The sequence below is a fragment of the Podarcis tiliguerta genome, assembly GCF_965153285.1.
Source record: "Podarcis tiliguerta genome assembly, chromosome: 13".
Lineage (NCBI taxonomy): Eukaryota > Metazoa > Chordata > Lepidosauria > Squamata > Lacertidae > Podarcis > Podarcis tiliguerta.
The window spans coordinates 20,564,992-20,579,661 of record NC_139546.1 but is presented as its reverse complement, the minus strand read 5'-3'; the positions used below and the strand labels follow the sequence as shown (position 1 = coordinate 20,579,661).

The following is a 14,670-nucleotide window of genomic DNA, read 5'->3' as shown; positions in this document are numbered from 1 at the left end:
CGAGGTCTCACTCGTCATCTTCAGGCTGGTGCTTTCGGCTTCTTGTTACTGGAACAGAGCAGGATCTCAGTGTTTGAGTTCCTATAAATACTGTTGAGGAGGTGTGGTGTATAGCCTCCAATGTTCTGGGCAGAGAGGAGGTTCCCAGGCTAGTGTGCCTTTTCTTCTTTTGTTCCTTAATTACTTGAGGGATATCTTGAGTGATTTCTTGAGTGATTTCTTGAATCCCACTTAGGTGGGTCATTAGGTGTGGATTAGTTGCTAAAGCCTTCGTGTCTTGAACTCTTGAACTTTGTGAAGAGTTTTTCTGAGAAGATGGCTGTACTGCACTTGGTTGTGCTCTGGCTTGGCTTCGTGTATAGGGGCGAGCTGTGGTTTTGTGGCCTGTGCCAGCCAGATCTGTGTAGGGATTGCAGGGGGGTGCAGCATCCGGAGGTGCCACCCTGGTTTGGCTACTGGATGGTGTCTGTAATTTATCTGTGGAGAGGGTCTGGGTTTGGGTCTGGTGTGGTTGATTGGTGATGGCGTTCTGTGTGCCTCTGGATCTGGTGTCAGATTTTGTGGGGAGGGCTAATTTCCAGATGTCTGGCAAGCGGGATGTGTCGTCACGCTTGTTCATGTTGTGAGGGTGTTTCTCTATCTCGATGGCTTCCATGATTATTCTCTTGTGGTGATGTTCCATGTTAAAGAGCAATTTGGAATCTGCAAAATTAATTTCGTGTCCTGTTTCTTTCATGTGTTGGAAAAGAGAGGAAGTTTTTTCTTCTTTTTTGACGGCATTCTTGTGTTCTGCGATCCGTGCATTTATTCGTCTGTTTGTTTGTCCAATAATCATGGAATAATCATGGAAGCCATCGAGATAGAGAAACACCCTCACAACATGAACAAGCGTGACGACACATCCCGCTTGCCAGACATCTGGAAATTAGCCCTCCCCACAAAATCTGACACCAGATCCAGAGGCACACAGAACGCCATCACCAATCAACCACACCAGACCCAAACCCAGACCCTCTCCACAGATAAATTACAGACACCATCCAGTAGCCAAACCAGGGTGGCACCTCCGGATGCTGCACCCCCCTGCAATCCCTACACAGATCTGGCTGGCACAGGCCACAAAACCACAGCTCGCCCCTATACACGAAGCCAAGCCAGAGCACAACCAAGTGCAGTACAGCCATCTTCTCAGAAAAACTCTTCACAAAGTTCAAGAGTTCAAGACACGAAGGCTTTAGCAACTAATCCACACCTAATGACCCACCTAAGTGGGATTCAAGAAATCACTCAAGAAATCACTCAAGATATCCCTCAAGTAATTAAGGAACAAAAGAAGAAAAGGCACACTAGCCTGGGAACCTCCTCTCTGCCCAGAACATTGGAGGCTATACACCACACCTCCTCAACAGTATTTATAGGAACTCAAACACTGAGATCCTGCTCTGTTCCAGTAACAAGAAGCCGAAAGCACCAGCCTGAAGATGACGAGTGAGACCTCGTCGAAACGTCGCCTAGACACCCCAACTTTTACACGGGAAGACACCCGAGGACACCAAAACCTGCATATATATATATATATATATATATATATATAATTTTATTACTATACCGCCCTATACCCGAAGGCTAGTTCAGGTGATAACCTTGAGCTAAATGAAGAACTTTGAAAACTTACAAGAAGAAAAGTCAATTGATTCTGCGACAATCCACATATATATTGGCCTATTCCTGCATTTCCCCCCCTTTCCGGGTCATGTGTCCAGCATGACTAAAGCGCTTCCGGTGCAACGGGACCGTGATGGAAACCAGAGCACACAGAAACTCCGTTTACCTTCCCGCCATAGTGGTACCTATTTACTTGCACTTTGACGTGCTTTCGAACTGCTAGGTTGGCAGGAGCTGGGACAGAGCAACGGTAGCTCACTCCGTCACGGGGATTCGAACCGCCAACCTTCTGATCGGCAAGCCCAAGAGGCTCAGTGGTTTAGACCACAGTGCCACACGCATCCCTTTACAGTGGGGTACTAATAGTTCAAAGTGCAGCTTTGAAGCAGGAGTAGGTAAAATGCCAGGCTGCACCTGCAGTACTGGCACCTTTTTTCCCTAGAAGAAAAGCACTGGTTAAATGTTTGGAACTTACAGTAACAACTTCATGGCGAGTACCGCCACCATTTTTTCTTTTAAGAAAAGCACAATACAGTGTTTAGGAGTGTCAGAGGCCCACGTTCAAATTGCCACTCAGATGTGCAACCCACCCGGGTGACTTGGCCCACCTGGTTTCTCAAACTGACTTTTTACCTTACAAGACTGTCCTGAGGACACAATGGAGAAAAGCAGGATATCTGCTGCTATGATATCCAAGCAGACACCCAAACCATCTCATGGGAGGGTTTGACCAGCTGCCTAGAACTGCTGAACTTGAGGCCAAGTCACCCAGGGAGACTGCATAAGCATTTCTGCCCAAGTCAGGTCTGTGGTGGATGTTGCTTACCACAATCTATGGCTCAGGATCCCCTCTGCATATGTGAGCAGCCGGCAGTTTTCTGTAAGCTGCCTTAAGGTGATTTTTGTGAAGTTACCGGAGGCAGTTCCTCCTCACTTGCTAAGAAAAGCAAATCCGACCTGTGGAAATGACTCCTTTGCTCTGCTGACTCATATGCTTGATCTAAATGAGCAAGTACACCCACGGGTGGTTTTTATACCTGTAACCACAAAGCCTAAGGTGGAATCTTGGCCCTAGGTGTTTCTCTGCGTAAGTGGATGAAAGAGCTCTTCAAATGCCCAGTGAGATTTTTAGGTTGTTCACAATAATGACACAGGGAAGAATCTTAAGGCAGTTTCGTGAAATCCGCATTACTGCATTTGCAAAGAATAAAAGTGAGTAGATTTCACTATACAAAGGTACAAGCAAGTCTCTTCCTGTCCCCATCCTCTTGTCTTCCCGGTTGTGGAGATGACAGAATTCGAAAATACATCTAGAGCTACTAGACTCCAATAATTCAAATAATTTTAAAGCCCTGTCATCACAGGACTAGCAACTGGCTTGTTTTTGTTTTTTTATTAAAGATTTTCTTGTTTTACAGAAGTATGTGTAATGTCTCTCATATTTTTTCCATGAAACACAAACTGAGGACGATTTCAACACTGTAATGGGGCTTGGGAGAATGTACAGAATAGTAAAATTATTTGGTCCCTTTCCCAAAGCCCCGATAAGGAACAGTATAGAATCTTGGCTGTTTCACCATCTAAAGATGGGGTTCTCTCGCGTTATTGTGAGATAAACAAGAAACCCTTTCTAGGGAAGGCAACCAGTGTACACAGAGTTAACTCAAGTACACAACAATGTAATTAGGAAATGGGGGAAAGGAGGGAGAGACGCTTACAACACATACATTGACTCCAATCCTCACCTTCAATCCTCTCCACTTTCTAACTCTTTAAGGAGAAAAAAAACACACATCCACACTTTTCCAGTCATGAGGACTAACAGCTTGCTTACGAAATTAGTCTCTCCCATTGTGCAGAAGCCCCAAAATCAGTGTCAAATATACCTGCTTGGCAGTGTTTGGTAACAGACATTTTCTTCTGAAGATTTGGGGTGGGGGCAGAGAGAGAATATAGGCATTTGATGTGACTCAGCTTTATCATGTAAATGAAAATGTTCAGATAAATCAGTCCCCTTTTCGGCTGTCAAGGCAAAGCTTCCTTTGCTTCTTCTGGTGTGATTTCCTGAGAGTAAAGCTCTGTGAAGAGGGCAGGTAGCCAGTACTGTGGTTCCACTGGAGCCTGGGTATCGAGCCACGCCATGCCCTCTTTCAGCAAGTGATCCTGTAAAAAGCCAGAGATGATTATTTGGAGAGGAGGGCTATCACAAGTGGCTTTGCACTTTCCCCCCAACACAATGCAGGCAGGAGAACATATGAAGAACTAAGCCCATCTAGTCCAATATTCTGTTCTCACAGTAGCCAACCAGATGCAGGAATTGAGTGCAACAGGACCCTCCCAGCAGCAGGCTTGGGGAACCCTGAGCTTTGTAGGGGGGAAACCCTAGAACTGGGGGAGGACTGAGCATGCTCAGTGGCCACAGAATGTTGCCTTACTGTTGGGGAAGAAACAGGAACCTGCAGGGGGGTTCATGGAATGGATAGCTTAGAATCCTCAACAGAGAAACTCCATGCTGCAACATTTAGTTTCAAGCAAACATGTATAATGACATGCCCTTTTGCCTAACCTACACAACTTCTAATGCAATATTTCATTTTCCAAGCTGCCAACAGGTGGGCGCTCTTTTCATTTTATAATTTACATACCAAAACTTGCTTTGCTCGTTCCGCCTCCCACTTCAAACTCGACTTGATCTCGCTGATGGTCACGTACCCCTTTTTCTGAAATGGAGAGTAAAGAAAGGAGGCAATTTCAAAAAAGGTCACTGATCAGAAAAGCCCAGCCAACACTAAAAACAACAAGGAGACGTTCAACGCACACCATCTTGTAGGCGAGGATTTAAGACTTCAGGGGTAGATTACACCTGCAAAATGACCCAGGGTCATGCCCCCAGGATGGGGGGTTGGAAAAGAAGTTTAGGAAGGGCTTCTGACTAGGGAGAATCAATGTCCGCTTGTCAGGGACTGGACTGAAGGGGACCAGATTGAGGAGGAATGGTGCAGCTCCCCCCCCCCTTCTGTCTCCCAACAGAGGCCAGTGAACTATGGGTGACCGTAAGGATGTCGATGAAACACATACACATACAGTCGTACCTTGGATCCCCAACGCCCTGGAACTCGGACGTTTTGGCTCCGGAACGCCGCAAACCCAGAAGTGATTGTTCAGGTTTGTGAACATTCTTTTTGGAACCCAAACGTCTGATGGGCTTCTGCGGCTTCTGATTGGCTGTAAGAGCAAAGCTGCGATTTGGTTTTTGAATGTTTTTGAATATAAAAAGACTTCTGGAAGGGATTCCGTTCGACTTCCAAGGTACGACTGTATAGGCAAGGGATGGATAGCTCAGTACAAGAACTTTGAATCGACCCCTGGAATAATAGCAGAAACTGAGTCAACTTGGCATGGGTACCTCAGCAAGTTGTATCACAACCGTATGGTCCATATTTAGTTCGGCCGGCACAGACTGGATCAGGTAGGTCCCGCCAACAGGAAGGATCCCAAAGCCGTTTCCTAGAACTTTCAACTTCTTAATTGCCCGGATGAGGTCATCTCTGAGGAGCCAAGGAAAGAAGAGTCAGGGCAAAGGATGATCTCAGCGCATCAGTACCTTCAATCATGTCCAACAAGGTATGTATTATGCTGTGGTTCAGTGGAAGCACAGGAAAGCTACAAAACACTGGGTGCAGAAATGAGTTACCTGAGAAAGAGAGTTTTCTTTTCTTTTCTTTCCGAGCACAATTCAAAGTGGTGGTGCTGACATTTAAAGCCCTAAACGGCCTTGGTCCTGTATACCTAAAGGAGCGTCTCCACCCCCATCGTTCAGCCCAGACAATGAGGTCCAGCTCCAAGGGCCTTCTGGCGGTTCCCTCACTGCGAGAAGTGAAGCTACACGGAACCAGGCAGAGGGCCTTCTTGGTAGTGGCGCCTGCCCTGTGAAACGCCCTTCCATCAGATGTCAAGGAAATAAACAACTATCTGACTTTTAGAAGACATCTGAAGGCAGCCCTTAAACAGGTTTGCACCAACACTTTTGATTGTGCCCAGAAACGTACTGGGAGCCAAAGTAGGTCTTTCAGGACCGGTGTGATGTGGTCTCAGCGGCCACTCCCAGTCACCAGTCTCACTGCCGCATTCTGGATTCATTGCAGTTTCTGGGTCACCTTCAAAGGTAGCCCCACGTAGAGCGCGTTGCAGTAGTCCAAGCGGGAGATAACTAGAGCGTGCACCACTCTGGCAAGGCAGTCCATGGACAGGTAGGGTCTCAGCCTGTGTACCAGATGGAGCTGGTAGACAGTTGCTTTGGACACAGAATTGACCTGCGCCTCCATGGACAGCTGTGAGTCCAAAATGACTCCCAGGCTGCGCACCTGGTCCTTCAGGGGCAGTTACCCCATTCAGGACCAGGGAGTCCTCCATACCAACCCACACCCTCTCCCCCCAAAACAGTACTTCTGCACTTGTCAATGTGCACAACTGATTTAATTATTTCTGGTGGGCAGCTCTGCTTCATCACCCTAGACATTGCCAGGGAATGCAAAGTAATTATGCAAAGTAACGCAAAACATATTACATCCCCCACGGCAGTGCAGTCTCCAATGCAAAGCTTACTGGCTGACGTCTTGCGCAAATTTTCCTCTCCCCTTGAGCACTTGCTGGTGAAGTTCTTCCAGGGTTATCAGCCCTAGCGGGAATGAGGAAGCAAGAGGCGTGTTAACACACAGCCATGTATATAAGGAATTTGAATCCAACCCAATATGTTAGCAGGCTAAGGTTGCAATCCTATACAGTGGTGCCTCGCAAGACGAAATTAATTCGTTCTGCGAGTTTTTTCGTTCTATGAGTTTATTCGTCTTGCGAAGCACCACTGCGTATTGACGGTTTCCCGTAGGAATGCATTGGCGGTTTTAAAAAAAAGGCGCAAGACGTTTCGTCTTGCGAAGCAAGCCCATAGGGAAATCCGTCTTGCGAAGCAACTCAGAAAACGAAAAACTCTTTCGTCTGGCGAGTTTTTCGTCTTCCGAGGCATTCGTCTTGCGAGGTACCACTGTACTTAAGTTGACAGAATATGCACAACTTGCGGACTAAACATATAGAATAAGAGAACAAGAAGAACACACGTTTTAAGAAGATTGGAAAATGTTTATTGAATATATGGGAAATAGTTGTGCACAGCTGAAAACGCTGGCAGCGTTAAGATAAATTCAACAGTGTAAACAAGTTTTGATGGAGGAAATAATGGAATACTGAATGGTATAGTTTTTGTAAAACATGAAGGGATTTATGATATGTAAAATGAACCATGGAAGAAGAATGGAAGTCATTGATATCTTAATGATGTAAAGTGAGTATTTTAAATTGTAAAACAGAAAATTCAATAAAAATTACACACACACACACACACACACACACGCAGAGTCGTACCTTGGTTTTCGAACAGCTTAGTTCTCAAACATTTTGGCTCCCAAACTCCGCAAACAGTGACTGTTCCGGTTTGTGAACTATTTTTAGAAGCCAAATGCCCAATGGGGCTTCCGAATGGCTGCAGGAGCTTCCAGCAGCCAATCGGAAGCCGCGCTTTGGTTTACGAACGTTTTGGAAGTCAAACAGACTTCCGGAATGGATTCCATTCGACTTCCAAGGTACAACTGTATATATAAAAGGTTGCAATCCTATACACTACTTTTCCGCAACCTGGCGCTTTCCAGGTATTTTGGACTACATTTCCCATCAGCCCCAGCCAGCACAGCCATAGGTTCCCCCCTCCCTGAGTTCAATGCTGCTTCCTCCATAGTAAGAGTCTTACTCTTACTGATGCATGAAATTCTATGCACAACTATCAAGAAATAAGACCCACTGAACTCAGTGGAATTTACTTCTGAGTGGAGACGCTCAGGGTTGTGTTAATGTTTCTAGGAGGCTGGACTAGCATGGCCAAGAAGCTCACAGATACCAGCCACACATTCAGAGAGTGGCAGGCAGGCATTAGAGAGAACAGAACACACACACACACACACACCCTGCGAAGATAAGAGACAGGAAGCTATCCTCACCTCCATTTCTGTGCTTTAGAGCTAGACAGACTTCAATAATCTGAACGCCGAGCTCGTAGTAAAAATCTCCAACACCCAACATTTCTGACCAGAATCCTTTGCCAGCTGCGGAAGAGGGAATGAAATATGGATATGAATATATGAAAGACAAAAAAAGAACGCTGCATTATTATTATTATTTTAGACTCTCAAGAACCCAATTTTGCAAGTTTAGATTTTTTTTTAATAAAGAAAAAGGCAAAGGAACTTCCTAGTTTGGTGAGTGTCAAGAATTCAAAAGGGACAAGACTTGTTCTGTCTTCCCTATCCATGATTTTTGGAACATTTCATTAGGCATGATTTTCCATTTGGCAGTGAGAAGTCCATGGAAAGTTCTTTATGCTCATCCAATTCTCCTTCTTACCTGACCGTAAATTTTAACTTGCCTCTGAGCAAGGACAGGTTGGGAATAAGGAGATATAGACAGGCCCACCGTCCATTACCAATAGTAACATGGCTTGGGAAGGCAGAGCATGGATCAAAATGGTCCCTCTTCAGAGGGCTTACAACTTACATTATAATGTGATAACTCGTTTTTGATTTGAGAAACAATGCCACTCCTTTTTTTATTTTTAACAGAAACACGGAAGCTGAAGCGCCAAAGAAAGACCAGCAGATTCTGCAGAACCCCTCCTCACCCTGCTTCTCCCGACCCCCTAAATCCCTGCCTCCCCCATTTCTTACAGGCTAGGGGATCAACCCCGATCGTTGCACACATGTCCTGGAACTGGACTCTGAACTGCGGGTTTTTACGGATCTCTTGCTTGTGTTTGCTGGCAAACTCTTCGAGGTTAGTTTTAAATGTATCCAGCTGCTTGGACATCTGTAAACGAAGTCAGAGGATAGAAAAAAGAAACAGATTTAAAACGATCTGCTTTGAAAGGCTACTAATTCGAAATACACCTTTGAGACCTAGAACAGACTGATGTTTCATAAGGGACAACTCTCTGCTGCCATTACCACAGAGAAACGATTTATGGCAAAGCTTTTTTGCTCCAGTGTTGTCTTCTTAATAGGTTGAAGACTAATGTTGGGATTAAACCAATGGATTATCCATCTCTGTGTCCCATCCACTGGCGAAAACTTGCTCTATATCATAGGGAAGCCGGAAATTATTACTATCATATACCATCTATACAGACATATCACTTATGTGTTTTTCTATTTATTTCCCCAAGCTGTTGGTTCCCCCTGATCAGCGCAAGACCCTGTGAAAATGGGAGCCGCAGGTTGATAATGTGCATAATGTATAGGCTCATACAAGAGCTTTTCAGATTCACACATTTTGCAGTGGACCTCCTTTTAACTCTAAGATCAGACCTTGGTGTTTCCTCATTACATCTCTGTAGATGTAATGAGGTCGAGGGAACGTTCTTTCATATGTGGTGGACTTGTAAAAGGGTAAAAGAGTATTTGGAAATAATTTAAAATGAACTGAAAAAAATGTTTTAAAGCACCTTTCCAAAAAAAACAGAGTCCTTTTTGTTGGGGTAATTCAAATAGAAATTCCCAGGTGTTAAAAAAGGTTATTCATATGTACACCACTACGGCATTCTTTGTTTTGTTAGCCCAAAAATGGAAAATGAGCGAGGTCCCAACTAAAGAAGAATGGCAACTTAAGCTGATGGAATATGCGCAGCTTGTGGATCTAACTTACAGAATAAGAGAACGAGAAGAACACTCGTTTAAAGAAGATTGGAAAATGTTTTCTGAATATATGGGGGGATAATTGTGTATACTTGAAAACGTTGGCAGCATTAAGATAAATTCAACAGTGTAAATAAGTTTTGATGGAAGTAACAATGGAATACTGAATGGTTTAGTTTATATAAAATACGCAGGGATTTTATGCTATGCAAAATGAAGCATGGGAAGAAGGGAAGTCATTGATATCTTAAGGTTGTCTAAATGAATATTCTAAATTGTAGAACAGAAAATTTAATAAAAGTTATATATATAATAAAATAAAAATAATTTTAAAAAAACCACCTTGATGTTTCCTCATCTCACCTGGACTAACTGGTCTTCAGCCAAAACTGTCCCACGTTCCTTGTATTTGGCCTAGAAAGGGGAAAAAAGTGGTGATAAGACACACAGTGATATATAAGCCACCCCCCCCCCCGAATGTGCATCTCTGATTCTTAAACATCATTATGGGAGCCACAATGGCTACATTCTCCTTCCACTGTCATAGGAAGGATGCCTCTAAATGCCAGTTGCTGGGAATTGTGGCTGGGCAGAGCGCTGTTGCGTTCATGCCCTGCTTGCAGGCTTTGCACAGTTGGCCACTGTGAGAACACGATGCTGGACTAGATGGGCCATTGGCCTGATCCAGAATAATAATAATAATAATAATAATAATAATAATAATAATAATAATAATAATAATAATTTATTTATACCCCGCCCATCTGGCTGGGCTTCCCCAGCCACTCTGGGCGGCCTCCCAAAAAATATTAAAATACTATAATACATCAAACATCAAAAGCTTCCCCTAAACAGGGCTGCCTTCAGGTGCCTTCTAAAAGTCTGGTAGTTGTTGTTCTCTTTGACAGGCGTTCCACAGGGAGGGCGCCACTACCGAGAAGCCCCTCTGCCTGGTTCCCTGTACTCATCTTATGCTCTTATGAGACTACCCTGTCCACAGGACTGTTTGGCAAGCACCCAAGACTCGGCTGTCTTAAGTTGTAGCACCAAAGCAGTGCAACTCTCCTTTCTCTTGAAGGCCAGCAAGCCGCTTCCTAAGAGTACAATTCAAATTGTTTCTGAGCGCAATTCAAAGTGTTGGTGCTGACCTTTAAAGCCCTGAACAACCTCGGCCCTGCGTATCTGAAGGAACGTCTCCATGCCCATCATTCAGCCCAGAGACAGAGGTCCAGCTCCGAGGGCCTTCTGGTGGTTCCCTCACTGTGAAAGATGAAGTTACAGAGAACCAAGCAGAGGGCCTTCTCGGTAGTGGCACCTGCCCTCTGGAATGCCCTCCCATCAGATGACAAGGAAATACAGTAAGTAATTACACACAACCTTCAGAAGAAATCTGAAGGCAGGCCTGTATAAGGAAGTTTCTAGGGTTTTATTATGTTTTTATATATGTTGGAAGCAGCCCAGAGTGGCTGGGGCAACCCAGTCAGATGGGTAGGGTGTAAAAAATAAAATTATCGTTAATTATTATTATTACTGTCCCTATTTTCATCGGAGAAATGTTGGAAGGGATGCTCCATTAGCCTCTACTGGAACCCACAAATAAACTGTACTGCACAAGTTATCAAGAGCTGGTGTAGCTTAGCTGCTAAGAGACTGAGCTACGAACCAGGAAGTTTCAATCTCCCTTCTTCCACACACAAGGTGGCCTGAGGCAAACCACTCTCTCCTAGCCTCAGTCTCCACATCTGCAAAATGGAGGATAACGCTTACCTTACAGGAGCAGAGGGGAAACCTGTGGCCCACCACATGGCATTGGACTACAATTCCCATCATTGGAGCATTTGCTGGTGCCAATGGGACATGCAGTCCAACAACATCCCAAGGGTCACAAGCATGGATTTTTGTTAGAGGGGGCCGGCTTTTGTTAGGGGAGGGCAGAACCTCAAATTTGTATTGCTTTTGATTATTTTGTTGGAGGGGCAGCTGCCCCCCTGCATCCCCTCGGCTACGCCCATGGCCACAAGTCTCCCATCCCTGCTTCATCAGTCTCCTGAAGCGGGGACATGTATCTTCGGTACATTTTATTTTATTGCTATGGCTAGTGGCTGACGCAAATAAAGATTCTTCTTCTCTTCTTGTCTCATCAGACAAAAGTGCAAAGGAGGCAAATTCCAGCAAGGGATTTTAAGAAGCCAGGCAGCCCTAGTTTAGGGGAGAGGTGCAGCAGATCGAGAGAAGCAGAAGTAGCAAATGCCTGGGGTGATCCCTGCCAGCTGCAGGATACAATAATGGGCAATGGGACTGAAGAGAAATGCCTCTGAGCATGTGCAAAGTGCGTTTCTCCACCACCACCCCTCATCCAGTCTGGGGTTGAAGCAGGACTGGATTTAGGCTAGATGAGGCCCTAAGCTACTGAAGGTAATGGGGCCCTTTATACGTCCAGCTGTCCTTTGTCAACAACAAATTGTGCTTTTGAATATATGCTATATGGTAATTTATGGACCTCATAGGTATCTAAAGCCATTTGCACGTAACAAAATATGTATTTTATCAAAGTAATTGTTGAAATACAATTAAGAAGAAGTATATTAATAGTGAAATAATTATTAAGCTCTAACGTAAAATGATTTTTCATGCACAACAAACTTAATAATGCAAACACATTGGCATGTGGCAATAACAAAAGTTCCTTTAGAAACACATTTACATCATAGGAGCCTACACAACACCAAACACTGTTGCTGTATGTAGGCTTTATTTTATTTGTTTTTTATCTTATATAATGGGTAGGCAAACTAAGGCCCGGCGGCCGGATCCGGCCCAATCGCTTTCTCAATGCGGCCCGCGGACAGTCCGGGAATCAGTGTGTTTTTACATGAGTAGAATGTGTGCTTTTATTTAAAATGCATCTCTGGGTTATTTGTGGGGCATAGAAATTTGTCCATCCCCCATATAGTCCGGCCCCCCACAAGGGACAGTGGACCGGCCCTCTGCTTTAAAAGTTTGCTGACTCCTGTCTTATATTTTGGAAATGCACATCCAGGTGTGTGTTTTTTTCCCTTAAAATTTTTCCCCTATGATTTTTTTTCCTTTATTTTTTGGGGGGGGCCCCCAAGAGAGTGGGGCCCTAAGCTATAGCTTGTTTAGCTTATACAGCGTTGTTCCACCTGGCCTTTGGTTCAGAATCTGCTTGATTCCCTCCCCCTTTTTCTTTTTTCTTTCTCCTCCTATGATGAGATTGCTCCCTAATTGTTCTAATGTTGTATCTTAATCTTTAAATTGTATTTAAATCAACTTGTTTTTGTTATTGGTTGTTAGCCGCCCTGAGCACAGTCTTGGCCGGGGAGGGCGGAGTATAAATAACAATTTATCATTATTATTATTATTATTATTATTAATATTATACGTAAATCCGACACTGGTAAGGGCGAAAGAGCATCCCGGGGAGTGGCAAGAGGCGCAAACTGCAGCCCCTTCCCCTCGTAGGTGGAGATGCAGCCCCTTCCCCTCCTACAAAGGCTGGGCTGGCGGTGGGGGGAAGACAGCAAGCGAGCAAGATGGGAATGAAAGGAAGACCAGCTGGAGGAGGAGGAAGGAGGAGGAAAAAGAAGCCTGACCTCGGCCAGCTTCTTCTTGGCGATGGCGCCTGCCCCGACTCCCCGGCGGTGCATTGCTGCCAGCGAGCGGCGTCCGGGCTCGAGCCTCTTGAGGGAGATGGTGGAAAGGGAGTGGATTTGGGGGGCGGAGGGGGGGGGGGAGGCGGTATTAAGCATATTAGAGAAACCTTCACGTCATCAGTGCGCGACAGGAAGGAAGTTTCTTTTGGGTCGGTGCTTCTGCCTTCCCACTAGAGAGCTCGCCCAGGGAGTCCCGGAGGGCGGGCGGGGGCAGGGGTAGGGTTGCCACCTTTATTCTGGGAGAATGCGGGGTGGGTTTTGTTGTTTTTTTTTTTGCGGGGTGGGGGCATTTCCCCCTCCCATCTGGTGCTGAAATGTCCCCAATAATTAGAGACGCCAATTTACAAATGAGAAACAAAATAAAAAAGTCCTTCCAGTAGCGCCTTAGAGAACGACTGAGTTTGTTATTGGGATGAGATTTCGTGTGCATGCACACTTATTCAGATACTTTTTCAAATTCTTCAAATGAGAATTCGCATATTTTCAGGGTGGCATGGCGGATAGAGTGCTGGACTTGCAACATTTGAGTCACAGGTTTTTTGATACCCCCCCCCCCCCCAAAAGGATATTGTTTTTCTTTTTTTAAAAAAAGGAAATGTTTAATGAATACTTTCTAAGGGTTGTGTATAGATTTTTACATTAGCAGAACTTTCAAAAGTCACTTGTATTAAGATGAATAAGGATTTAAGATTGGACTATTAAGAATATAAGGTTTTACAAACAAGCTAGTACAATGGAACCAAGATGGGGAGTGGAGGGAAGTCAATTGAGTTAAGATTTATTACTGTATTTGAATTGCTATAATTGTATTGTTTTGCTTTGTTTTTATATTGTTTTTGTTTTTTGAAAAAAATAATAAATTGTTATCAAAAAAGAGAGAGTCATAGGTTCAAATCCCTGCTGAAATGACTTCGAAGCAACCCGTTGGCCCCTCTGGGATGTGTTATACACGCATGCATGTGTGTGAATTTGTAAATCTTGTCTGTGCTTGGCTACCCAGAGCTACCCATGCACCCTTATAAATGCATGCATTTGGAGAGGATCCCAAACTTAGCAGTGGGTGAGCACATTTGGGCAGCACTCCTAGCCTCACTTAACCCGGAAAAGAGACACCTGACACCCCGTTCTTATTCTATGCAGCTATGTAACCTCATTTATTATTATTATTTATTTATTGAATTTATATACTTCCCTATACCCAGAGGACTCTGGGCGGTTCAAAGAAATGATCAACATAAAAACCACAATATATATAATCAAAATAAAAACAACAACCCAATAACACACACACCCCAAAAAGAACTGCAACATGAGAACCTGACATTAGGTCAGATAAGCTGCATTAAGTATTTAGGTCCAAAATTTCCTATGTCAGAAATAACCCTAAAAAGGAAAGGCAGGATAGCTCAGAGTTTGGAGCACTCCTTAAAAGAGTTACTGTAATATGGTAGTGCAATACATGACTTTCTTATGAAGTCAAGAGTGAAAAGTAATATGTTGACTGGCAAAATTAAATAAACCATACACTTAACAGTGCTTTGTTTATTAAAATATTTAACATGTATTTTTGCCTGCCCGCATTCATAAACAGATGAATA

At 44.3% G+C, this 14,670-nt stretch overlaps 1 protein-coding gene and 1 long non-coding RNA gene across 2 annotated transcripts in view; one reads left to right on the top strand and one right to left on the bottom strand.

The window, feature by feature from the left end:
• LOC310661893 overlaps window positions 1–14,670 on the top strand; it is a 157,289-nt gene that overhangs the window by 35,396 nt on the left and 107,223 nt on the right. The window lies entirely within an intron of this gene.
• SNF8 (SNF8 subunit of ESCRT-II) lies at window positions 2,842–13,149 on the bottom strand. Its single transcript, XM_083408448.1, has 8 exons — window positions 13,013–13,149; window positions 9,762–9,812; window positions 8,436–8,574; window positions 7,713–7,817; window positions 6,271–6,343; window positions 5,072–5,213; window positions 4,311–4,385; window positions 2,842–3,828 (listed from the first exon to the last, which is right to left on the bottom strand). The coding sequence occupies exons 1-8, from the start codon at window positions 13,064–13,066 to the stop codon at window positions 3,691–3,693; spliced, it is 777 nt and encodes a 258-aa protein (XP_083264574.1). The 5' UTR covers window positions 13,067–13,149; the 3' UTR covers window positions 2,842–3,690.